The sequence below is a fragment of the Triticum urartu genome, chromosome 7A (assembly GCF_056163025.1).
Source record: "Triticum urartu cultivar PI428250 chromosome 7A, HENAU_Tu73, whole genome shotgun sequence".
Taxonomy (NCBI): Eukaryota; Viridiplantae; Streptophyta; class Magnoliopsida; order Poales; family Poaceae; genus Triticum; species Triticum urartu.
The window spans coordinates 116,010,019-116,037,146 of record NC_141879.1 but is presented as its reverse complement, the minus strand read 5'-3'; the positions used below and the strand labels follow the sequence as shown (position 1 = coordinate 116,037,146).

Below are 27,128 nucleotides of genomic sequence, written 5' to 3'. Positions count from 1 at the left end.
CCTGTAGTGCACCTTTATAGTCACCCAGTTACGTTGTGACGTTTGGTACACCCAAAGCACTCCTACGGTATCCGGGAGTTACACGATCTCATGGTCAAAGGAAAAGACACTTGACATTGGAAAAGCTCTAGCAAAAGAACTACACGATCTTGCGCTATGCTTAGCATTGGGTCTTGTCCATCACATCATTCTCCTAATGATGTGATCTCGTTATCATTGACATCCAATGTCCATAGTCAGGAAATCATGACTATCTGTTGATCAACGAGCTAGTCAACTAGAGGCTTACTAGGGACATGTTGGTGTCTATTATTCACACATGTATTACGATTTCCTGATAATACAATTATAGCATGAATACAGACAATTATCATGAACAAGGAAATATAATAATAATGCTTTTATTATTGCCTCTAGGGCATATTTCCAACAGCGGCCTGGACCGACATTACGCGTACGCTTACGCGAGACTGGTACTACCAACGTGCTTTGCACACAGGTGGCTGGCGGGTGTCAGTTTCTCCAACTTTAGTTGAACCGAGTGTGGCTACGCCCGGTCCTTGCGAAGGTTGAAACAGCACCAACTTGACAAACTATCATTGTGGTTTTGATGCGTAGGTAAGAACGGTTCTTGCTAAGCCCGTAGCAGCCACGTAAAACTTGCAACAACAAAGTAGAGGACGTCTAACTTGTTTTTGCAGGGCATGTTGTGATGTGATATGGTCAAGACATGATGCTAAATTTTATTGTATGAGATGATCATGTTTTGTAACCAAGTTATCGGCAACTGGCAGGAGCCATATGGTTGTTGCTTTATTGTATGCAATACAATTGCACTGTAATGCTTTACTTTATCACTAAGCGGTAGCGATAGTCGTGGAAGCATAAGATTGGCGAGACGACAATGATGCTACGATGGTGATCAAGGTGTTGCGCCGGTGGCGATGGTGATCATGACGGTGCTTCGAAGATGGAGATCACAAGCACAAGATGATGATGGCCATATCATATCACTTATATTGATTGCATGTGATGTTTATCTTTTATGCATCTTATCTTGCTTTGATTGACGGTAGCATTATAAGAGTATCCCTCACTAAATTATCAAAGTATAAGTGTTCTCCCTGAGTATGCACCGTTGCGAAAGTTCTTCGTGCTGAGACACCACGTGATGATTGGGTGTGATAGGCTCTACGTTCAAATACAACGGGTGCAAAACAGTTGCACACGCGGAATACTCAGGTTTAACTTGACGAGCCTAGCATATAACAGATATGGCCTCGGAACACGGAGACCGAAAGGTCGAGCGTGAATCATATAGTAGATATGATCAACATATTGATGTTCACCATTGATACTACTCCATCTCACGTGATGATCGGACATGGTTTAGTTGATTTGGATCACGTGATCACTTAGAGGATTAGAGGGATATCTTTCTAAGTGGGAGTTCTTAAGTAATATGATTAATTGAACTTTAATTTATCATGAACTTAGTCCTGGTAGTATTAGCATATCTATGTTGTAGATCAATAGCTCGCGTTTAGCTCCCCTGTTTTATTTTTGATATGTTCCTAGAGAAAACTAAGTTGAAAGATGTTAGTAGCAATGATGCGGATTGGATCCGTGATCTGGGGTTTATCCTCATTGCTGCACCGAAGAATTATGTCTTTGATGCACCGCTAGGTGACAAACCTATTGCAGGAGCAAATGCAGATGTTATGAACATTTGGCTAGCTCAATATGATGACTACTTGATAGTTTAGTGCACCATGCTTAAACGGCTTAGAATCGGGACTTCAAAGACGTTTTGAACGTCATGGACCATATGAGATGTTCCAGGAGTTGAAGTTAATATTTCAAGCAAATACCCGAGTTGAGAGATATAAAGTCTCCAACAAGTTCTATAGCTAAAAGATGGAGGAGAATAGCTCAAGCAGTGAGCATGTGCTCAGATTGTCTGGGTACTACAATCGCTTGAATCAAGTGGGAGTTAATCTTCCAGATAAAATAGTGATTGACAGAATTCTCTAGTCACCATCACCAAGTTAGTAGAACTTCGTGATGAACTATGATATGCAAGGGATAACGGAAACGATTCCCAAGCTCTTCGTAATGCTGAAATCGACGAAGGTAGAAATCAAGAAAAATATCAAGTGTTGATGGTAGACAAGACCACTAGTTTCAAGAAAAGGGCAAAGGGAAGAAGGGGAACTTCAAGAAGAACGGCAAGCAAGTTGCTGCTCAAGTGAAGAAGCCCAAGTCTGGTCCTAAACCTGAGACTAAGTGCTTCTACTGCAAAGGGACTGGTCACTGGAAGCAGAACTGCCCCAAGTATTTGGCGGATAAGAAGGATGGCAAAGTGAACAAAGGTATATTTGATATACAGATTATTGATGTGTATTTTACTAGTGTTCGTAGCAACCCCTTGGTATTTACTGGTTCAGTTGCTAAGAGTAGTAACTCGAAACGGGAGTTGCAGAATGAACATAGACTAGTTAAGGGTGAAGTGACGATGTGTGTTGGAAGTGGTTCCAAGATTGATATGATCATCATTGCACACTCCCTATACTTTTGGGATTAGTGTTGAACCTAAATAAGTGTTATTTGGTGTTTGCGTTGAGCATGAATATGATTTGATCATGTTTATTGCAGTACGATTATTCATTTAAGTAAGAGAATAAATTGTTGTTCTGTTTACATGAATAAAACCTTATATGGTTACACACCCAATGAAAATGGTTCATTGGATCTCGATCGTAGTGATACACATATTCATAATATTGAAACCAAAATATGCAAAGTTAATAATGATGGTGCAATTTATTTGTGGCACTGCCGTTTAGGTCATATTGGTGTAAAGCGCATGAAGAAAATCCATGCTGATGGGCTTTTGGAATCACTTGATTATGAATCAGTTGATGCTTGCGAACCATGCCTCATGGGCAAGATGACTAAGACTCCGTTCTCCAGAACAATGGAGCGAGCAACAGATTTGATGGAAATCATACATACTGATGTATGTGGTCCGATGAATATTGAGGCTCGTGGCAGGTATCATTATTTTCTGATCTTCACAGATGATTTGAGCAGATATGAGTATATGTACTTGATAAAACACAAGTCTGAAACATTTGAAAAGTTCAAAGAATTTCAGAGTGAAGTGGAGAATCATCATAACAAAAATGAAAGTTTCTACGATATGATCGCAGAAGTAAAATATTTGAGTTACGAGTTTCGCCTTCAGTTAAAAACAATGTGAAATAGTTTCACTACTCACGCCACCTGGAACACCACAGCATAATGGTGTGTCCGAACGTCGTAATCGTACTTTATTAGATATGGTGCGATCTATGATGTCTCTTACTGATTTACCATTATCATTTTGGGGTTATGCTTTACAGACGGCTGCATTCATGTTAAATAGGACACCATCGAAATCCGTTGAGACGACACCTTATGAACTGTGGTTTGGCAAGAAACCAAAGTTGTCGTTTCTGAAAGTTTGGGGCTGCGATGCTTATGTGAAAAAGCTTCAACCTGATAAGCTCGAACCCAAATCGGAGAAATGTGTCTTCATAGGATACCCAAAGGAGACTGTTGGGTACACCTTCTATCACAGATCCGAAGGCAAGACTTTTGTTGCTAAATTCAGAGTTTTTCTAGAGAAAGAGTTTCTCTCAAAAGAAGTGAGTGGGAGAAAAGTAGAACTTGATGAGGTAACTGTACCTACTCCCTTATTGGAAAGTAGTACATCACAGAAACCGGTTTCTGTGACACCTACACCAATTAGTGAGGAAGCTAATGATAATGATCACAAAACTTCAGATCAAGTTACTACCGAACCTCGTAGATCAACCAGAGTAAGATCCGCACCAGAGTGGTACGGTAATCCTGTTCTGGAAGTCATGCTACTAGATCATGATGAACCTACGAACTATGAAGAAGCGATGGTGAGCCCAGATTCCGCAAAATGGCTAGAAGCCATGAAATCTGAGATGGGATCCATGTATGAGAACAAAGTGTGGACTTTGGTTGACTTGCCCATTGATTGGCAAGCAATTGAGAATAAATGGATCTTCAAGAAGAAGACTGACGCTGACGGTAATGTTACTGTCTATAAAGCTCGACTTGTTGCAAAAGGTTTTCGACAAGTTCAAGGGATTGACTACGATGAGACCTTCTCACCCGTAGCGATGCTTAAGTCTGTCCGAATCATGTTAGCAATTGTCACATTTTATGATTATGAAATTTGGCAAATGGATGTCAAAACTGCATTCCTGAATGGATTTCTGGAAGAAGAGTTGTATATGATGCAACCAGAAGGTTTTGTCGATCCAAAGGGAGCTAACAAAGTGTGCAAGCTCCAGCGATCCATTTATGGACTGGTGCAAGCCTCTCGGAGTTGGAATAAACGCTTTGATAGTGTGATCAAAGCATTTGGTTTTATACAGACTTTTGGAGAAGTCTGTATTTACAAGAAAGTGAGTGGGAGCTCTGTAGCATTTCTGATATTATATGTGGATGACATATTATTGATTGGAAATAATATAGAATTTCTGGATAGCATAAAGGGATACTTGAATCAGAGTTTTTCAATGAAAGACCTCGGTGAAGCTGCTTACATATTGGGCATTAAGATCTATAGAGATAGATCAAGATGCTTAATTGGACTTTCACAAAGCACATACCTTGATAAGGTTTTGAAGAAGTTCAAAATGGATCAAGCAAAGAAAGGGTTCTTGCCTGTGTTACAAGGTGTGAAATTGAGTAAGACTCAATGTCTGACCACCGCAGAAGATAGAGAGAAAATGAAAGATGTTCCCTATGCTTCAGCCATAGGCTCTATCATGTATGCAATGCTATGTACCAGACCTGATGTGTGCCTTGCTATAAGTCTAGCAGGGAGGTACCAAAGTAATCCAGGAGTGGATCACTGGACAGCGGTCAAGAACATCCTAAATTACCTGAAAAGGACTAAGGATATGTTTCTCGTATATGGAGGTGACAAAGAGCTCATCGTAAATGGTTACGTTGATGCAAGCTTTGACACTGATCCGGACGATTCTAAATCGCAAACCGGATACGTATTTTTACTAAACGGAGGAGCTGTCAGTTGGTGCAGTTCAAAACAAAGCATCGTGGCGGGATCTACATGTGAAGTAGAGTACATAGCTACTTCAGAAGCAGCAAATGAAGGAGTCTGGATGAAGGAGTTCATATCCGATCTAGGTGTCATACCTAGTGCATCGGGTCCAATGAAAATCTTTTGTGATAATACTGGTGCAATTGCCTTGGCAAAGGAATCCAGATTTCATAAGAGAACCAAGCACATCAAGAGACGCTTCAATTCCATTCGGGATTTAGTCCAAGTGGGAGACATAGAAATTTGCAAGATACATACGGATCTGAATGTTGCAGACCCACTGACTAAGCCTCTTCCACGAGCAAAACATGATCAACACCAAGGCTCCATGGGTGTTAGAATCATTACTGTGTAATCTAGATTATTGACTCTAGTGCAAGTGGGAGACTGAAGGAAATATGCCCTAGAGGAAATAATAAAGTTATTATTTATTTCCTTATATCATGATAAATGTTTATTATTCATGCTAGAATTGTATTAACCGGAAACATAATACATGTGTGAATACATAGACAAACATAGTGTCACTAGTATGCCTCTACTTGACTAGCTCGTTGATCGAAGATGGTTAAGTTTCCTAGCCATAGACATGAGTTGTCATTTGATTAACGGGATCACATCATTAGGAGAATGATGTGATTGACTTGACACATTTCGTTAGCTTAGCACTTGATCGTTTAGTTTGTTGCTATTGCTTTCTTCATGACTTATACATGTTCCTATGACTATGAGATTATGCAAATCCTGTTTACCAGAGGAACACTTTGTGTGCTACCAAACGTCACAATGTAACTGGGTGATTATAAAGGTGCTCTACAGGTGTCTCTGAAGGTACTTGTTGGGTTGGCGTATTTCAAGATTAGGATTTGTCGCTCCTATTGTCGGAGAGGTATCTCTGGGCCCTCTCGGTAATGCACATCACATAAGCCTTGCAAGCATTGCAACTAATAATTTAGCTGCGGGATGATGTATTAAGGAACGAGTAAAGAGACTTGCCGGTAACGAGATTGAACTAGGTATTGAGATACCGACGATCAAATCTCGGGCAAGTAACATACCGATGACAAAGGGAACAAACGTATGTTGTTATGCGGTCTGACCGATAAAGATCTTCGTAGAATATGTAGGAGCCAATATGAGCATCTAGGTTCCGCTATTGGTTATTGACCAGAGACGTGTCTCGGTCATGTCTACATTGTTCTCGAACCCGTAGGGTCCGCACGCTTAACGTTACGATGACAGTTTCATTATGAGTTTATATATTTTGATGTACCGAAGGTTGTTCGGAGTCCCGGATGTGATCACGGACTTGACGAGGAGTCTCGAAATGGTCGAGACATAAAGATCGATATATTGGACGACTATATTTGGACACCGGAAAGGTTCCGGGTGAGATTGGGACAATACCGGATCACCGGGAGGTTATCGGAACCCCCCGGGAGGTATATGGGCCTTATTGGGCCTTAGTGGAAAGGAGGGGAAAGGAGCAAGGGTGGGGGCGCCCCCCCCCCCAAGCCCAATCCGAATTGGGAGGGGGGCCCGGCCCCCCTTTCCTTCCTCCCTCCTTCCTCTTCCTTCCCTCTCCTACTCCTAATAGGAAAAAGGGGAGTCCTACTCCCTGTGGGAGTTGGACTCCCCCCTAGGGCGCGCCACCCTCCTTGGCCGGCCCCCTCCTCCACTCCTTTATATACGGGGCCAGGGGGCACCCCATAGACACAACAATTGATCATTGATCTCTTAGCCGTGTGCGGTGCCCCTCTCCACTATAATCCTCGATAATATTGTAGCGGTGCTTAGGCGAAGCCCTGCGACGGTAAAACATCAAGATCGTCACCACGCCGTCGTGCTGACGAAACTCATCCCCGACACTTTGCTGGATCGGAGTCCGGGGATCGTCATCGAGCTGAACGTGTGCTAGAACTCGGAGGTGCCGTAGTTTCGGTGCTTGATCGGTCGGGCCGTGAAGACGTACGACTACATCACCGCGTTGTGCTAACGCTTCCGCTTCCGGTCTACGAGGGTACGTGGACAACACTCTCCTCTCTCGTTGCTATGCATCACCATGATCTTGCGTGTGCGTAGGAATTTTTTTGAAATTACTACGTTCCCCAACAGGACCCACTAGTTATTATAAATATCAAAGCAATCATTAAGAATAGGGGTTTCTCCCACCTGGGGTCATCACATGTTCTCGAGATGAGGACCGACTCACTTAGGATATCTCAAACACTACCATGTAACTAGATAGTTATGAAAGTAGCTTTGATGGAAATATTTCTATGATCGAGGAGAAGAGTTTCTGGTTTATTGTCATTATCCAACAAAAAATCCAAAGAAAAAGCAATTAACTCGTAAAACGGGCGCCAAATCTCGCAAAGGAAAAACCGAGGAGCAAAAATTGGGGTGTTACAAATGCATGGCTTGCACAATGACCTCAATGTTCTACATGGATCTCTCCTACGTGGAAGGCTTTTTGCTTGCCAGGCTCCACCTTGTAACTATGTTGCCAATGGCCATGGATACAACGTGTGCTACTACCTTGCATATGACACCTATCCTCCATGGATCACATGTGTGAAGACAATTCAACATCCAGAAGGTAACAAGAACTCTCACTTGTAAAGTGGTAAGAATCCGTGAGAAATGATGTACAACATTTGGGGTGCTTCAAGCTTGCTTCAAAACATTTCGTGGTCCTGTTGAGTATTGGAACCCACAGATACCGCGGCAGATCATTGACAACATGTGTTGTCTTACGCAGCATGATCATCAAGGATGATCAGCATGTGTTAACTTCTCCTACAATGCTGCACATGTGGAGTCGAAACATCAATGATACATGGTCCGGAGATTCCTCGCTGCACATCGTAGAATCGGGAAGCTCATCACCAACTCTAAGTTGATCCTATTGATCACTTGTGGCAAATTCATAGATCTTGAATGTGGTGTTTTTATCATGTTTTATTTGGATTATTAATTCATTTGGACCCTATGCCGTGTTTGATTTTGAATATTTAAACTTGAAAACAACGAACTTGAAATGTTGGTGAAATGTGTGCATTAGAAATACTCATGTCAAGCTTTGAATTAATATGTTGAGCTAGTATAGTTGAAATTGGGTTTGTACACAAAAAAAGAGAGGAAGAAGTAGCAAAGAAAAGAAAATAGAGGGAAGTAAGTTTTAGACGAGGGTCCAGGTGAAAATAATTTACACTACAGCTGTAGCAAGTTTAGAAGGAGGTTCCAGAATTAAGTTTTATGAAAGGGCTGAAATGCTTAAGCTGGTTAAAAAAAATGCTTAAGCTGGCCTTCCAGAGTCCTCCGCCGGGGCGGCGGCGGCGACGCGGATCCTCCGGCTGGCTCCCACGGACCCTCGCCGCGAAACTCTTCCCCGTGGGACGCGACGGCGTGGCTGCTGCTGCTGCTCCTACTCCTCCTCTCCATACCCCAGTCAATCTCCTTGTGCCGCCTGCTGCCTTCCGCCGGTTAGCACTCTCCGCCTCTCGCCATTGCCGGGCTAGCACAGAGTCGTAGAACGAAACGGAGGGGAACTCCGAATTTGTGGAAGCTCGTTCCTCCATCCAGCAAATAACACAAAATCCGTATCTTTTCCTGACCGCGTCTTTGTTTTCTAATTCAGGAAATCAAATTCCGGCGATATCCCTCCCGATCCCGGGTCGGATCTGCTTCACCTACGGCGAGGAGGCCTCAGTTAGCGTTCTATAAGTAGGAGTATCATACTTCACCTGCCTGCCCTCTGTCGCTCCGTGTCTCGTATTACTGCATCTACGGGAGAGATCATCAAGCACAGGGGAGAGGGAAATTGGGGAAACATACAACAGAGCTCTGTTTCTTCATGGATAGCAGCATAACCCGGTGTTTGGCCTTGTCGGGTGTGCTGACAACGTATGGACAGAGGCTTGCCGAATTGCTCGTCGTCCATCGTCTGTTACCCAGTGAACCCCAGATCCTGGAGCGGCCGACACCGCCGGAGCTGCCGGAGGACATCCTGATGTGCATATTCGCCAGCCTTGAGACCCCCGACCTCGTCCGGGCAGGCTCCGTCTGCTCATCATGGCGCTCCGCCTGCAACAGGCTCTGCAATCTTGGGCTCTTCAGGCAGACACAGGCACCGTGCCTCCTATATACCTCTGAATCTGCCGGCGAGAGTGTTGCAGGCCTCTTCAGCCTCGTGGAGAACAAATCCTACACACTAGCCCTTCCAGACCCACCTATTCGCACCAGGTATGTGATCGGCTCCAACCATGGTTGGATCATCACCGCCGACGATAGGTCCGAGCTGCACCTCCTCAACCCCATCACCGGTGACCAGATCGCCCTGCCTTCCGTTGCCACCATTGAGCAGGTGAAGCCCATCTTTGATGATGCCGGCGCTCTTCACAAGTATCAGTACTCATGGTACACCGGCACTCCGCTCTTAGCCGACTACGACTTCCCTACGCCCTCGGTCTTTTCGCTTGGCGAGCTGCGGGACTACCTCTTCGGGAAGGCATTTCTGTCATCTGATCCATCCACCGGAGATTATTATGTGGTACTCAAGCATAATCCAGAGTCACAGCTTTCATTTGCAAGAGCAGGGGATGATAGATGGACTTGGTTGCCACCACATGTTGATTATGCAGATTGTTTCTTCAAGGATAGCCTGCTCTTTGCATTGGATTCACACGGAGAAGTCCGTACATTTGATCTCAGTGCGCCTGTAGTAACACAAACGATCGTTCTGGGGAGAATGAAGTCTTGCATCGTGGAGTGCAACTATATGTACATTGCTCAAGCTCCATGCGGTGATTTGTTGCAAGTTTGGAGGTCAAGAAACTCTTTGGGTTGGGAGGATGAGGATGTCTCAGAACAGGGGCTTGAGGATGGGGAGGATGAGCACATTTCAGAACACAAGCTTGAGGATGCGACGGATGTGTCGGGGCTGGAACCTGAAGATAGGGAGGATGACGATGTTTCGGAACCTGAGTCAGGCTCTGATTCTCATGTGATCTTCACTGACAAGTTTGACGTATTTAAAGTGGATTTTGCTGCAGCAAATCTTGAAGACATTACTAGCTCATGTGACAGTGTGATGTTTCTTGGGTATAATCAATCACTTTGTTTGAGTGCCGATGAATATCCACAGTTAAAGTCCAGTCATGTCTATTTTACTGATGATGATGGCTATTATCATTTTGGAAGCATGGAGAGTGAGCGTGATATTGGAGTCCTCAACCTTGGAAATTGCACTGTTGAAAGAATTGCATCACCTCAGCTTTGGTCCAACTGGCCAGCCCCTGTGTGGTTTATACCAAATCCCCGGAAGATAAATTTGGCATCACACGATTAGCCACAAGATGCTTCATTTATACTGATATATCAATCTTTGTACCTTGTTGTATGTCGTTCCAATAAATTTCTATAAAGAAATAATAATAAATAATTTCAAAAAAAAATCATGGAACTAGTGGAAAAAGGAGAGGTGTGTTTATGTGGTGCGCTAATGGCAGCATCATCATTTACATTGCATATAGGTGATCTTGGTATTGTGACTGTTTTCTGAAAAGTTTCAGATTTGTTGGCCAAACTGAACTAGATATGGCGCCACTACAGAACTAGCTAAGCTTGGGATAGCTCCATTGCCTCAGTTTATTTGCTGATTTTTTTTACCCTTATGCATACTTCTAACATTCTGGATGAATAATTATTATCCAGTAACAGTATTCTTTGAAGTAAAGCCAGTTCAGTGGTTTCCAGATTGCTTATGTTCATAAGGGATTTGCATCTCCATGACCTGCATATGCAGCATTTGGGAGCATTGTGCTACATCCGAGTTTTTCTTCTCTAAGGTGTTCTCTCAGAAAAATGACGAAGTACCAAAGAAGATATTGCACTTGAAATCAGCGAGAGCATGTAGACTGCCACATCAATGCTTGATTTGTGATGCAAATTTGGAGGTCATCGACCAGCACGCACTCAATCACCATGGAAGCCTGAGGATGACAGGGATGGAAGGGGTGGAGGTACTTCACTGAGTTTTGCTGCAAGAATGTCATATTTGATATAACAAGCTAGGTGACAGTGCGATTCCCAGGTTTTGATACTACAGAAATGTCATAATGGTTTTCCAGGATGATAACTTAGTCTCATAGAACTAGTGTAAATCAAAGAGAACAGTTACCTATTTACAGTCATAAACTCATCATGTACCTGTACTTTTTCAGATTGCTCACTGGTATAAGTTGGCATTGTAAACCTAGCAAAACTAGTAGTATCTTTCAACGAGTTCCATCTTAGAATTTACACTACAGATCTCAGAATTTGAGTTAAATGTTCTTTGTAAAATATGATGCTACAAGTTGAACATTGGGACAAATCAGTACACACTACTATTTGAATTAAAATGAAAACCTTAAGTGAATTTCAAATGATGGGAATTTTGGCAAATCTTAGACGAGCTTGAACTGTAGCATCATGCAGACAAAACGTCTGCCCAGAACAAGTCAAATTAGCCACTCAAAGCTTGAACAATGTCCAGCTAAAAATTGCACTAAAACTTTTCACGCAGGAGGTTAAAACTCACATGCTGACAAATCAGCAAAGGTTTATGCCCATGTAACAAACTCACGTTTTGAACATGAACAAAGTGAACTTCACAACCCTGTTTATATACACATTATGAGCAGTAAACCACTAAAAACAATTCCTCATATAGTCATATCTTTCAGAACACATGGCTCCACCTTCGTTTTCTTGGAGTGCATCACACTAAACTCCATCATGTCTTGGGAGCTTCTTCCACCATCCTGAATTCAAGCACAATGTAATTTTGTAATGGTCCACAATGTTATTTTAGCTATTCTACAAATGTTTTTTTCTTACCGGTTTTTAGATCGTGACAATACTTCTTATGCTTGCCAATATCTCCCCTGTACCTGGCTCTGACCATGCAGCCGATCTTCTCGCACTTGATACCAGAGGTATTATGAAGACTTATGCAGTGGCCTTCGACCTGAAAGTTGTGAGCAAGCAGTTGCATCCATAGTTAAGCCAAGATAATGCTGTTGATATCAAATGTTAGCAAAAAGAGAACAAAAATAAAGACATACAGATGATTTGCGTATCTGCTTCGCCTTGCCCTTCTCAAGGAAGCACATGAGACATACTATTGAGTGTTTGGGAGTTTCTGCCACATGGCTCAGGTAGATGGCGTATGTCTTCTTATCGGGATCATCATCATCATTCTCCTCCTCCTCCTCCTCCTCCTCCTCCTCATCCTCCCCATCCGCCCAAATTCGCTAACAGTGGGACCAGAATAGGCTAACAGTGCATCATCCGCCCAAATTCCATGTTGCATCTCCAAATTGAGATATAATTTCAAAGCTAGATTTTAAGGCATCTCCAATCATAAATCCCAAATTGATTCTTCATCTGTTTACGGACGTGTCCGTACACCTTAAATTTGGCTCCCCATTTATCCACGGACACGTTCAAACAATCCGAATGTGTCTACTCCCTTCTTCATTTGTTTTACAACAAAAGGACTTTATTCATGAGAGAATCGATAGGCCGTTCACTATAGATGATGAATAAAGTCAGGGATAGAGTCATCACAAAACCCCGAGGAACGTTCGAACGGTCCGAATGTGTCTACTCCCTTCTTCATTTGTTTTACAACAAAAGGACTTTATTCATGAGAGAATCGATAGACCGTTCACTATAGATGATGAATAAAGTCAGGGATAGAGTCATCACAAAATCCTGAGGATCTAGAATTAAAGGAAGATTTTGCTAGACTACCAGCCACCTCATTGGCCTCACAAAAGCAATGCAGAAAATCAACACGACCACCATAACTGGCAAGTTGCTTCCACTCCAAGATCACGGGTACGTCAGGTCTAGAATATCCATCCTCCCCTTTGACAGCATCAATAGTGAATGAGTTGTCAAACTCAATGGTCAGCTTGTTACATCCAATGGTCGCAGCCAAGTACAAACCATTTCTCATTGCTAGGATCTCAACCAAGTCAACTCCAGAAACATGAGGAACAAACCACGATGTTGCAGCGATAAAGTTCCCATGATCATCACGAGCTACAAGCCTAGTAGCCTCTGAAAGTATTTCCGCTGAAAAGGAGGAATCGACATTTATTTTTCTGAACCCCTTAACGAGCTTCTTCCATATGTGATCCCATTTCTGCTTCCGAATTTTCAATTTAGATGCTCTAATAAAGTTTGTGGCCATGACCTTAATAGATATTGCTGATCTTTCAAGCAATTGAACCGCTTCACCTTTCATCCATTGCTTCTGCTGCCACCATAAGAACCACACAACAACTAGTGCAAGTTCCACTGAAGAAATGTCCCTCGAAACCAATTCAAGCTTACATAAGATTTCTAGGGTGATTGTTCCTCACCGATCTTTCACAATAGCTTTGCGCACTTCCTCATGGCGACCTAGTGCCTTTCAAACATCCTTTTCTCTAGCATAGTCGAACAAACAATGTTTAATATCCTTTGGTCTAGGGACACATATCAGGCATTGAACATGGGTTCTAATGTGTCGACCCACAAGAACACCATAGCATGGCAGAACCCCATGCAGGACCTTCCTGGAAAATATTTTAATCTTCCCTAATAGTCGTAGTCTCCAAATTTCCTTCCAAACAGGATTTTCATCTACACTCCCTTATCCATCCGTTGTGCACATTCTTTGCATGTGGTGGTGTTCCCATTCTTTGTGATAAGATGAACGGACAGAGAAGGCACTCGAGTGAGTATACCTCCAGGCTATGAAATCCTCAATAACTTGCACATTCAAAGGAATTTGGAGAATGTGTTGAGCATCAACTGGTGAAAAGAGATCCCGGATTAGCATTTCGTCCCACAATCCAGGATTAGTAAGCTCTTCTACTTTGGATAGCATAATCGCCCCTTTGGGATTAGCCTTCCTGCTTGGGCTGGATGGTACCCATAGATCACTCCAAATATTAATATCTGAGTCGGTGTCCACTCTCTAGGTACATACCTTGTTAAAGATCTAGATGCCTGAGACAATGCTTTGCCATGGAAGAAAGCCCCTGTTTTGGCCCAACCTTTAAAATGTTACCATCTGGATAATATTTGGCGCTCAACACATGTGCACACAAAGAATCTGAGTTTTGGACTAGTTGCGAATTTAACACTATTTTGCTAATATAGCACATTTGAAACTATGAAGGTCCCTAAACCCCATGCCCCTTTCTTCTTTGGATTATTAAGTTGTGATCCAAATTACTCCTATAAAGGATGCTTGAGTACCCGCCTCCCTGTGTGCCTCCCGGGCTGAGAGAGCCTCCAAGTCGTCTATTGTCGTCTGTCTGATATCGGCGTGTATGCCCTGTGGTGGGCTGGTTTGGTCATGCCAGCTGGGTCGTCGCTGGGTCGCTCCTCCATGGGCCTCTCGACACGGACCGGGGTGACCCGCCTGGGCGGTCCATGACGGGTGGACCACATCGTGTGCCAGGTGCCGCCATCATTGGGGAGGAGGTGTAATGACCCGTAATTTAGATAGAGCGGAGACCTTTTCCCGATTGAGCATTGCATTCATCATCCAATATCCAGGGTAAATTTAAAACTTTCATTTGAATTTGGGATTTCTATTTTCATGCCCGTGGTTACTTAGTTGTGCTCGGTTTTTCCCAAGCCAACTAACTTTGCTCACTTTTCCCCTCCCCCCTCCATCACCTGCTCACAAAAGGTCAAACGGAGCACTGTCGTCCAGTCAAAGCCTTTGTCCATTACCTCCTAACTAGTGGGGCTGCATGATATCCTGACAGGTGGGGCAACTTACCTCCCGCACAACAGTTTTTAACGTGTGAAGGAAGGAGAGCGAAGCAGTTGGTAATAAAAAAGTTTTTGTGCGAAGTTTTAAGGCAGAAATAACAAGGCCCGATCCGGCGATAAAATGGTCGTCGTCGTAATGAGCTTATGTTAGGGCAGGTGGGTCCAATTTAATTTGGCAGTGCATCGAGTGAAACGTGCCCTCGTTCCTGATTGAACCCTGCTTGCTCCCTACTTTGTTCTCGGTGGCGGGCGGTAGAGCTATCGTTCTCGGTTGCGAAGGATGAGGTGAGTGAATTTGGAACCCTACTCCGTGTAGATTTAGATCAGACTCCGTCGCCTCTGTTTTCAGCCGATTTGAAATCTATATTGTGGGGGTGAGGGTGGGCTGAACGATATGGAGATGGCATTGAAAAACAGGGGGATGGTGTTGCAAGGGTTGCTTCAGTTGATTGGAAATTAGTAGAATTACTGAATTAGATGACCCTACGGATTTATTCACTTCACTAGTGACCGACACTGAGATGGCAATTTTTTGGCATTCCAATAGATGATAGAGATAAGGAGGAGAGCGGTGAATCTAGTTTGCCTGTTGATGCTAACAGAGATTCATCTAAAGATGTGGATGGACAGTTAATGGAAAGATGCTACAGATGGTGTTGATGATGCACATGATGATGAGCTGGTAAATGTCTATGACACATAGATCCTTGCTATTGAAGTGGGGAAGCTGTGGCAAAACATGGATGAGTTTAGGATGTGTTGCAAGACTTATGCGGTCAAACATGAGTTTGATGCTAAGACTAACATTATCGAGAAAGGGTTTTGATACGTCTCCAATGTATCTATAATTTTTTTATTGTTCCATGCTATTATAGTATCAATCTTGGATGTTTTATATGCAACTATATGCAATTACATATCATTTTTTGGGGACTAACCTATTAACCTAGTCCCAGTGCCAGTTGCTGTTTTTTTGCTTGTTTTTGGTTTTTCAAGAAATTGATATTAAACAAAGTCCAAACAGAGAAAAAACTTTGGATTATTTTTTTCTAGACCAGAAGAGACCCTAGAAGGTTCAGGAGAAGACCTGACGAGCCACGAGGGAGCGACAAGCTCGGGAGGCACGCCCCAGGGGGGGCGCCCCCAGGCTTGTGGGCCCCTCATGGCACCTCTTGACCTAATTCCGCTTCTATAAGTTCTCAAATATTCCCCTGACATCAGAGAGCCACCCGAAATACTTTTTCCGCCCCGCAAGTTTCTGTTCTCATGAGATCCCATCTAGAGGCCTTCCCTGGTGGGTTGTGCCCACCTCGGGTGCCCCCGGACCGCCTCTTTGCCCTATAAATACCCCAATATTCCAGAAACCCTAGGGGAGTTGACGAAATATTCATCCAGCAGTCGCAGAGTCTAGAACCACCAGATCCAATCTAGACACCATCACGGAGGGGTTCACCACTTCCATTGGTGCCTCTCTGATGATGCGTGAGTAGTTCTTTGTAGACCTTCGGGTTCGTAGTTCGTAGATAGATGGCTTCATCTCTCTCTCTCTCTTGATTCTCAATACAATGGTCTCTTGGAGATCCATATGATGTAACTCTTTTGTGGTGTGTTTGTTGGGATCGATGAACTTTGAGTTTATGATTAGATCTATCTTTTTATATCCATGAAAGCATTTGAGTTTCTTTGATCTCTTTTATGCATGATCTCTTATAGCCTCATATTTCTTCTCCGATATTTGGGTTTTGTCTGGCCAACTTGATATTTTTATCTTGCAATGGGAAGAGGTGCCCGGTAGTGGGTTCGATCTTACGGTGCTTGATCCCAGTGACAGAAAGGGAACCGACACGTATGTATCATTGCTACTAATGATAAAAAGATGAGATCTATATATACCGCCCTAGATAAACGGATCTCATCTACTTCATGTCATCGTTCTTATTGCATTACTCCGTTTTTCCATGAACTTAATACACTAGATGCATGCTGGATAGCGGTCGATGTGTTGAGTAATAGTAGTAGATGCAGGCAGGAGTCGGTCTACTAATCTTGGATGTGATGCCTATGTAATGACCATTGCCTGGATATCGTCATAATTATTTGAGGTTCTATCAGTTGCCCAACAGTAATTTGTTTACCCACTGTTTGCTATTTTCTTGAGAGAAGCCACTAGTGAAACCTACGGCCCCCGGGTCTCTTTCTCATATTATTTGCCTTCACGATCTATTTTTATTTGCTTTTATTTTCAGATCTATTAAACCAAAAATACAAAAATACCTTGCTGCAATTTATTTTATTTGGCGTTCGATCTATCAATATTTACAATTTTCTCCCATCCACACATCGTTTCTGGCGTCGTTACCAGAAAGGGATTGACAACCCCTTTAACACGTCGGGTTGCGAGTGGTTGTTATTTGTGTGCAGGGGCTGTTTACGTTGTGTTGCTTGGTTCTCCTACTAGTTCGATAACCTTGGTTCATATCTAAGGGAAATACCTACCGCCGCTGTGCTGCATCATCCCTTCCTCTTTGGGGAAAAACCGACGTAGCTTCAAGTGACATCAAAAGGAATTTCTGGCGCCGTTGCCGGGGAAGATCTTCAACATAACCAGGTTCCTAATCACAAATCTCATCTCCTCGCAATTTATATTATTCGCCATTTTCTTCTCGTTTTCCTCTCCCCCACTTCACAAAAATTTTCCGTTTTATTCGCCTCTCTTTTTCCGTTCGCCATTTTCTTGCCGGATCTGTTTTTGTATGCACTCTTGTTTGCGTAGTCATGATGCCTCAAAGAAAATATTATGATGTTCCTTACCCAAATATTTTCCTTGAAATTTAGAAAAGTACTAAGGAATATATGACTACACAATTTGAGCATAATAAATATTTTACTGAAGAACTTAAGGAGCACTCCGTTGTGCTTGATGCTATTACAAAACAACTTGATGATATCAGTAGAGAAGTTTGCAATATCCAATCTAAGTATGCTTTTGCCGAAAGTTTGCTAGGAAAAATATCCGATGCACAAGCTACCTTAGTAAATCAAATGGCCGCTAAACCAATCTCGTTAGAAGGCAAAAGTGATGAAGATCTTAAAATGATTGGTGTTTCTTCTATTGGTTCCTTATTTAGTAAAGTTAATATCGATGAAAAAGGGACTGGAGAAGAGTCAACTTTAGGTAGAAGGCATCCCAATATTTCGGAGGGTGAAAATCTTGTTGACAAAAATTATGAAAGTGGGTTTGAAGAGGTCAACTTTAGCTAGTGATGTGCCCACTCTTTTGGATTACAAAGACTTTAATTATGATATTTGCTCTCTGGTTGATTGTAATTCTTTGTTGCAATCCATGATAAATTCACCCCATGCCTATGAACAAAATAAAGCTTTTACTAAACATATTGTTGATGCTATGATGAAAGCTCTTGAAGAAAAATTGGAATTATAAGTTTCAATTCCTAGAAAATTGCATGATGAATGGGAACCTACTATCAAAGTCAAGATTAAAAATTATGAGTGTTTTGCTTTGTGTGACTTGGGTGCTAGTGTTTCTACAATTTTGAAATCTTTATATGATATGCTTGGTCTTACCGATATTGAATCATGTTCTTTGAATTTGCACTTGGCGGATTCTTCTATTAAAAAGCCTATGGGAAGAATTAATGATGTTCTTATTCTTGCTAATAGAAATTATGTGCCCATAGATTTTATTGTTCTTGGTATTGATTGCAATCCGTCTTGTCCAATTATTCTTGGTAGACCATTTTTGCGCACTATCGGTGCCGTGATTGATATGAAAGAAGCAATATTAAGTTCCAATTTCCCTTGAGGAAGGGTATGGAACACTTTTCTAGACCTAGGATTAATCCACCCTATGAATCAATCATGAGGGCATCTTATGGATCTCGAACCAAAGATGACAAAACTTAGATCCTTGCTTTATGCCTAGTTAAGGGCATAAAACTATAGCGCTTGTTGGGAGGCAACCCAATGAATAAATTTTATTTGTTCTTTTTGCTTCCTGTTTTTGAGTGTTAGCACAATCATGCTACTATTATGATTGTATTTTTATGTTTCAATTAGTGTTTGTGCCAAGTAAAGCCTTTAGGATCTTCTTGGGTGATAGTTGTTTGATCTTGCTAAAAAAACAGAAACTTTTATGCACACGAAATTAATTTTCATTTTTTACCAGAGAGCGACAAAATAGCCATTCCACTTGCAGTAGATAAATATACAAATTTCTCAGGTCGTCCTAATTTTTCAGAGTTTTTTGAGTTACATAAGTATTTGAAATAGTCAGATTGCTACAGACTATTCTGTTTTGACAGATTTTGTTTTCTTTGTATTGTGTGCTTATTTTGATGGCTCTATGGTTTTCTTTGATGAGTTTTTGCCATAGAAAATTTTGAATACAGTATATATAATACAAAAATAAAACATGAATTGGTTTGATACAACACTTATAGTAGTAGTTTATTATTCTTATACTAACGGATCTCACGAAGGCTTTGTTGAGTTTTGTGTGATTGAAGTTTTCAAGTTTTGGGTTATCTTACGATGGATGAAGGAAGGATGTAAGAGCCTAAGCTTGGGGATGCCCCAACATCCCAAGCTATTATCCAAGAATGAGCAACCAACTAAGCTTGGGGATGCCCCCGAGTGGCATCCCCGCTTTCTTCCAACAACTATTGGTATTTTACTCGACACTATATTTTTATTCGTCACATGATATGTGTTTTGCTTGGAGCGTCTTGTATGATATGTGTCTTTGCTTGTTTTATTTTGTGTTTTAAGTCATAAATCCTTGCTGGACACACCAATTTGAGAGATCCAAATTTATGGCATGACTTATTAGAATTGCTCTCTATGCTTCACTTAAATCTTTTATGAGCAATGGACTTGCTCTAGTGCTTCACTTATATCTTTTTGAGCACGGTGTGCTTTGTTATTTTTGAATAAATGATCTCTTGCTTCACTTAGATTTATTTGAGAGTTAGTAAAATTTTGAAGAAATTCTCTCTTGCTTCACTTAAATTATTTTGAGAGAAAGAAAATTTGTTATGCTCATGATCTTCACTTATATTTGTTTGAGCTTATGAAAAGCAACACATGAAAATTAGTTCCAAAGTGATAGATATCCAAGAAGGATAAAGAAAAAAATTCATGAAGATCATTGGACAAAATAAACTTGATTCTTAGTAATAGTTTTGAGATACGACGATGTGATATGTGAGTCATCTTGATGAGTAATTATGCTTTAGTAAGAATATTGGTGTTAAGGTTTGTGATTCCTTATGCATGCACGAAAGTCAATAATCATGCAATGAAATTATATCCTACTTATGGTGCATTATTCGGTGTTAATTATGCTTAATGCTTGCTTATGAGATTATTCGTTTCTTGGTTGGTCGCTTCCCAATCTTTTGCTAGCCTTCATTTTGCACTAAGTATAATCCCTACTTGTGCATCCAAAATCCTTTAAACCAGTTTTGCCACATGAGTCCACTATATCTACCTATATGTGGTATTCTTTTGCCGTTCTAAGCAAATTTGCATGTGCCATCTCTAATTTTCAAAATAAACTTCTCTTTTGTGTGTTTGTTTCGCTCGCGGAGCGGTGAGGGGTGGCTAATATTTTCCATGCTAGATGTGTTAATCTCAAGATGAGTATTTATTCACTTGTCATTGCACGAGAGTAAGGCAAAGGTATTAGGGATGCCCAGTCCGAAAATGCAAAAACAAATGAATTTACTTTATGTTGTCAAATAATAAATTCCTTGGAAAGTGTTGGTATGGAGGGCACCCGTGGATATGGTTATCCATGGAAAGTGAAAGTTATGGTGGAAAAAGGAATAAACTTTATTTTCTGTTTGGGAACCGCCTATGATATATCTATGCATGGAAAGTATTGGGAACTCTAAGTTGTTTTCATTGGTGGGATGGATACACCTCTCAAAATGTTTTTATCTCTAAATTTTTCACTTTGAGCTCTGGCACCTCTACAAATCCCTACTTCCCTCTGTGCAGGGTCTTTCTTTACTTTATGCAATTTTTATTTTGAGTCTCCATCTTCTCTTACAAAAGCACCTACTAGGAGGCAATATGATCATGCTTAAGTATTGGGTGTAGCGCTTAAGTATTGGGTGTAGCTAATATTCGAGTGTGTTTCATGAATGGATCAATGTTTGAGCATGACAGGCTAGGGATAACTTATTTTAGCGTTGATATTTTGAAAGACATGGTTGCTTGTTGATATGCTTCAGTATCTAAATTATTATGTCAAAACTAGACTATTGCTTTGAATCACATAAAAGCCCAAATGTCCATGCTATAAAGAATAGAATATGATATGACATGATGAACATCACTCCACATCAAAAATTATGTTTTTATCACTTACCTACTCGAGGACGAGTAGTATTTAAGCTTGGGGATGCTGATACGTCTCCAACGTATCTATAATTTTTGATTGTTCCATGTTGTCTTATTATCAATCTTGGATGTTTTATAATCATTTTATAGCCATTTTATATCATTTTTTGGTACTAACCTATTGACATAGTGCCAAGTGCCAGTTGCTGTTTTTTCCATGTTTTTTACATCGCAAAAAATCAATATCAAACGAAGTCCAAATGCCATGAAACTTTATGGAGATTTTTTATGGACCAGATGGAAGATATTGGGCCCTGGTTGCACCTGGGGGAGTCCCGAGGAGGGGAGAACCCACCAGGGTGCGCCAGGAGACCTAGGCGCGCCCTGGTGGGTTGAGCCCACCTCGGGTGCCCCCCGGACCGCCTCTTTGCTCTATAAATACCCCAATATTCCAGAAACCCTAGGGGAGTCGACGAAATATTCATCCAGCCACCACAGTGTCTAGAACCACCAGATCCAATCTAGACACCATCACAGAGGGGTTCACCACTTCCATTGGTGCCTCTCCGATGATGCATGAGTAGTTCTTTATAGACCTTTGGGACCGTAGTTAGTAGCTAGATGGCTTCATCTCTCTCTCTCTCTCTTGATTCTCAATACAATGGTCTCTTGGAGATCCATATGATGTAACTCTTTTGCGGTGTGTTTGTTGGGATCGATGAACTTTGAGTTTATGATCAGATCTATCTTTTTATATCCATGAAAGTATTTGAGTTTCTTTGATCTCTTTTATGCATGATCTCTTATAGCCTCGTATTTCTTCTCCGATATTTGGGTTTTTTCTGGCCAACTTGATCTTTTTATCTTGCAATGGGAAGAGGTGCCCGGTAGTGGGTTCGATCTTACGGTGCTTGATCCCAGGGATAGAAAGGGAACCGACACGTATGTATCTTTGCTACTAAGGATAATAAGATGGGGTCTATATCTACCGCCATAGATAAACGGATCTCGTCTACATCATGTCATCGTTCTTATTGCATTACTCCGTTTTTCCATGAACTTAATACACTAGATGCATGCTGGATAGCGGTTGGTGTGTGGAGTAATAGTAGTAGATGCAGGCAGGACTCGGTCTACTAATCTTGGACGTGATGCCTATGTAATGATCATTGCCAGGATATCGTCATAATTATTTGAGGTTCTATCAATTTCCCAACAGTAATTTGTTTACCCACCGTTTGCTATTTTCTCGAGAGAAGCCACTAGTGAAACCTACGGCCCGGGTCTCTTTCTCATATTATTTACTTCACGATCTATTTTTTATTTGCTTTTATTTTCAGATCTATTAAACCAAAAATACAAAATTACCTTGCTGTAATTTATTTTATTTGGCGTTCGATCTATCAATATTGACAACTCTCCTGTCCACACGCCGTTTCTGGCGCCGTTACCCGAAAGGGATTGACAACCCCTTTAACACGTCGGGTTGCGAGTGGTTGTTATTTGTGTGCAGGGGATGTTTACATTGTGTTGCTTGGTTCTCCTACTAGTTCGATAACCTTGGTTTCATATCTGAGGGAAATAACCGACGTAGCTTCAAGCGACATCAATTATTCACTTTTCTATCAATTGCCCAACAGTAATTTGTTTACCCACCGTATACTATTTTAAAGAGAGAAGCCTCTAGTGAAAACTATGGACCTCGGGTCTAGCTTTATCATGTTTTAAAATCCAAAAATACCTTGCCGCAATTTTATTTACTTTATTTTATTTTGTATTTTTGCGCTATCTATATTTCACTACGAGATTTGATCCTTGCAATTAACCGCCTAGGGATTGACAACCCCATATTCGCGTTGGGTGCAAGCATTTGTTATTTTGTGTGTAGGTACTACTAATGAGGTGTTGTGTGGTTCTCCTACTGGATTGATAACCTTGGTTCTTAACTAAGGGAAATACTTATATCTATTGTACTGCATCATCCTCTCCTCTTCGAGGAAATCCATGAAGGAAATATGCCCTAGAGGCAATAATAAAGTTGTTATTTTATATTTCCTTATTCATGATAAAGGTTTATTATTCAAGCTAGAATTGTATTGATCGGAAACTTAAATGCATGTGTGAATACATAAACAAATACCGTGTCCCTAGTAGAGCCTCTACTAGACTAGCTCGTTGATCAAAGATTGTTAAGGTTTCCTAAGCACGGACATATGTTGTCATTTGATAACAGGATCACATCACTAGGAGAATGATGTGATGGACAAGACCCATCCTTTAGCTTAGCATATTGATCGTTCAGTTTATTGTTATTGCTTTCTTCATGTCAAATACATATTCCTCCGACTATGACATGATGCAACTCCCGGATACCGGAGGAATACCTTGTGTGCTATCAAACTTCACAAGGTAACTGGGTGATCAAAAAGATGCTCTACAGGTATCTCTGAAGGTTTTTGTTGAGTTTGCATAGATCGAGATTAGGATTTTTCACTCCGAGTATCGGAGAGGTATCTCTAGGCCCTCTCAGTAATACGCATCATAAGATTGCAAGCAAATGAATAAGGAGTTAGTTACAAGATGATTTATTACGGAACAAGTAGAGAGACTTGTCGTAATGAGATTGAACTAGGTATGTAGATACCGACGACCGAATCTCCGGCAAGTAACATACCGATGGATGATGACCCACAAGTATAGGGGATCTATCGTAGTCCTTTTGATAAGTAAGAGTGTCGAACCCAACGAGGAGCAAAAGGAAATGATAAGTGGTTTTCAGCAAGGTATTCTCTGCAAGTACTGAAATAAGTGGTAACAGATAGTTTTGTGATAAGATAATTTGTAACGAGCAACAAGTAACAAAAGTAAATAAAGTGCAGCGAGGTGGCCCAATCCTTTTTGTAGAAAAGGACAAGCCTGGACAAACTCTTATATAAGGAAAAGCGCTCCCGAGGACACATGGGAATATCGTCAAGCTAGTTTTCATCATGTTCATATGATTCGCGTTCGGTACTTTGATAATTTGATATGTGGGTGGACCGGTTCTTGGGTGCTGTTCTTACTTGAACAAGCATCCCACTTATGATTAACCTCTATTGCAAGCATCTGCAACTACAACAAAAGTATTAAGGTAAACCTAACCATAGCATGAAACATATGGATCCAAATCAGCCCCTTACGAAGCAACGCATAAACTAGGGTTTAAGCTTCTGTCACTATAGCAACCCATCATCTACTTATTACTTCCCAATGCCTTCCTATAGGCCCAAATAATGATGAAGTGTTATGTAGTCGACGTTCACATAACACCACTAGAGGCTAGACAACATATATCTCATCAAAATATCGAACGAATACCAAATTCACATGACTACTAATAGCAAGACTTCTCCCTTGTCCTCAGGAACAAACGTAACTACTCACAAAGCATAAACATGTTCATAATCAGAGGGGTAATAATATGCATAAAGGATCTGAACATATGATCTTCCACCAATTAAACCAACTAGCATCAACTACAAGGAGTAATTAACACTACTAGCAACCTACTAGCACCAATCCCAGACTTGGAGGCAAGAATTGGATACAAGAGATGAACTAGGGTTTTGAGATGAGATGGTGCTGATGAAGATGTTGATGGATATTGCCCTCTCCCAATGAGAGGAGCGTTGGTGATGACGATGGCAATGATTTCCCCCTCCGGGAGGGAAGTTTCCCCGGCAGAACAGCTCTGCCGGAGCTCTAGATTGGATCCACCAAGGTTCCGCCTCGTGGAGGCGGAGTTTCGTCCCAAAAGGTTGCGTCTGGCTTTTTTTCTCGACGAAAGACTTCATATAGCAGAAGATGGTCATCAGAGACCCACCAGGGGGCCCACGAGGTAGGCGGCGCGCCCTAGGGGGGGTGGCGCCCCCACCCTCGTGGACAGGGTGTGGGCCCCCTGGTCTTCATCTTTGGTGAGGATTTTTCATTATTTGTTATAAGGTGTTCCGTGGAGTTTCACGACTTTTGGAGTTGTGCAGAATAGGTCTCTAATATTTGCTCCTTTTCCAGCCCAGAATTCCAGCTGCCGGCATTCTCCTTCCTTATGTAAACCTTGTAAAATAAGAGAGAACTAGCGGGGTTACCCGCGCATTTGCGCGGCTAGATACAATTATATTGTTCTCAATTCTCGAAAAAATGTTATGTTTTATGTTTTCAAATTAAGTAATTATGTTGTTAGGATATCATTTTGTGTAATAAGTTATCAGGATATTGGGAACACGCCAATATAGGATATTATAAACATTAAATTAAAATTTACATGTGCATTTCCTTAATTTTCCTTGAAGGCTTAGAGATTTAAATATTGTTAGAATGTACAATTCTAGCATTGGAAATATGTAATTTGATACATATTTGTTGTTAATTAGGAAATTTGTATCACTTATTAATTTTTATGTCGACTAAGGTTCAATTTGAGATTAGGTAGTTGCTTAACTATAATTATTACTTTCTGAATAAACTTCTTACGCAGTCTCCATGAAGTTATTTCTGTGCTAAACGTAATTCTTCAGTGAAGAAGCAAGCTCAAATATGTTTTATTCTCCTACATTATTCTACAGTAAGAACTCCTTGGTTTATTCAATCAAGAAGCATGACCAAATATGGACATGAACATCGATCTTGTTTTTTTGCCAGCACCTCCACAAATGTGATTTTATCACGAAAATTTGCATGCATATAGAAAAATCATCAATGTGTCTTGATAAAAAATTAGAATTCTTTTGTTTTTTTTACAATTTTCGAATTGTACTGTTCATCCGAGAGCATGTGAGCTTGAGCTCACAATAGGACTTTATGTTTTATTCAGGAGACTTCACAGACACATGAAAGACACACATTTTCTTGCGATGACATTTTCTTGCAGGATAAAGAGTAAAAACATTTATGTTTTTTCAATTTCTGAAATTCTAAAGTTTTACCATCATATATGTTTATTTCTTCAAGGCATCTCCAAACTTTAAGAATATAAACAAAATCTAAGTATTTAAAAGGAATGTGTGACTTCCCATTTGCGCAGCAAGATTACTATATAGTGTATACATATTAATGTTAGCCAATTATCAGATCCCTCTTTTTTCTGTTTCATCTGATATAGTTCAGACCTATATGAAGAAAAATGAATAGTTTGAGTAAAACATGATACTTTTTTTGCAAACAATATTCCATGTAAGTGTAGTGAGTTTATGTTAGTTAACATTTTTGTGTCACAAAAAAATCTAAGGCAATTATTTATACAAAGCCATAGTGATTCATATTATTCTCCTATTTTTCCTATGACAGTGACCATCCTTTTTCTATCTGTCTTTACGGCAACATTTTTTAATATATTTTCCCAAGATTTAAATATGACTATTTTCTTTTCTTTTACTGGTTGTTGTGTTTTTTGATTCATGCTATAGCATGCTATACTTTCACCATTATAATTTTTGCCAGAACACAATTTTCTCCTATATACGATACATCAAAAGCATGTTAATTAGTTGGCATTTATCCTCTGTCATTCCATATTTAATTTTTAGTTCAAAATTCATATTTATATTGAACTACTAATACGGGTGTAAAGAGTGTTCCGAGACATGGATATTTGTGTACCTCTATCTTTAGAGTTTTCCTCACCTCTCCTGCATTATATACTGAAGGATACCTCTTTGCTCACCATTTGATCATGTTTCAATTTCTTTCCCCATGGCTCACACCTGGTCTTGGTCACAATCCACTGATCGGCCTGTTTGATCTGAATGCTTGAAAT

The 27,128-nt window shown here is 40.9% G+C and overlaps 1 protein-coding gene across 1 annotated transcript; it reads left to right on the top strand.

Moving 5' to 3' along the window:
* Positions 1 to 8,441: 8,441 nt before the first annotated feature.
* Positions 8,442 to 11,444, top strand: LOC125521478 (F-box protein SKIP23-like). Its single transcript, XM_048686529.2, has 2 exons — positions 8,442 to 8,631; positions 8,787 to 11,444. The coding sequence occupies exon 2, from the start codon at positions 9,003 to 9,005 to the stop codon at positions 10,494 to 10,496; it is 1,494 nt and encodes a 497-aa protein (XP_048542486.1). The 5' UTR covers positions 8,442 to 8,631; positions 8,787 to 9,002; the 3' UTR covers positions 10,497 to 11,444.
* Positions 11,445 to 27,128: the final 15,684 nt, after the last annotated feature.

Excerpts from the sequence above, each read along its gene's own strand:
- LOC125521478 (XM_048686529.2), top strand. The coding sequence starts at position 9,003 with ATGGATAGCAGCATAACCCGGTGTTTGGCCTTGTCGGGTGTGCTGACA.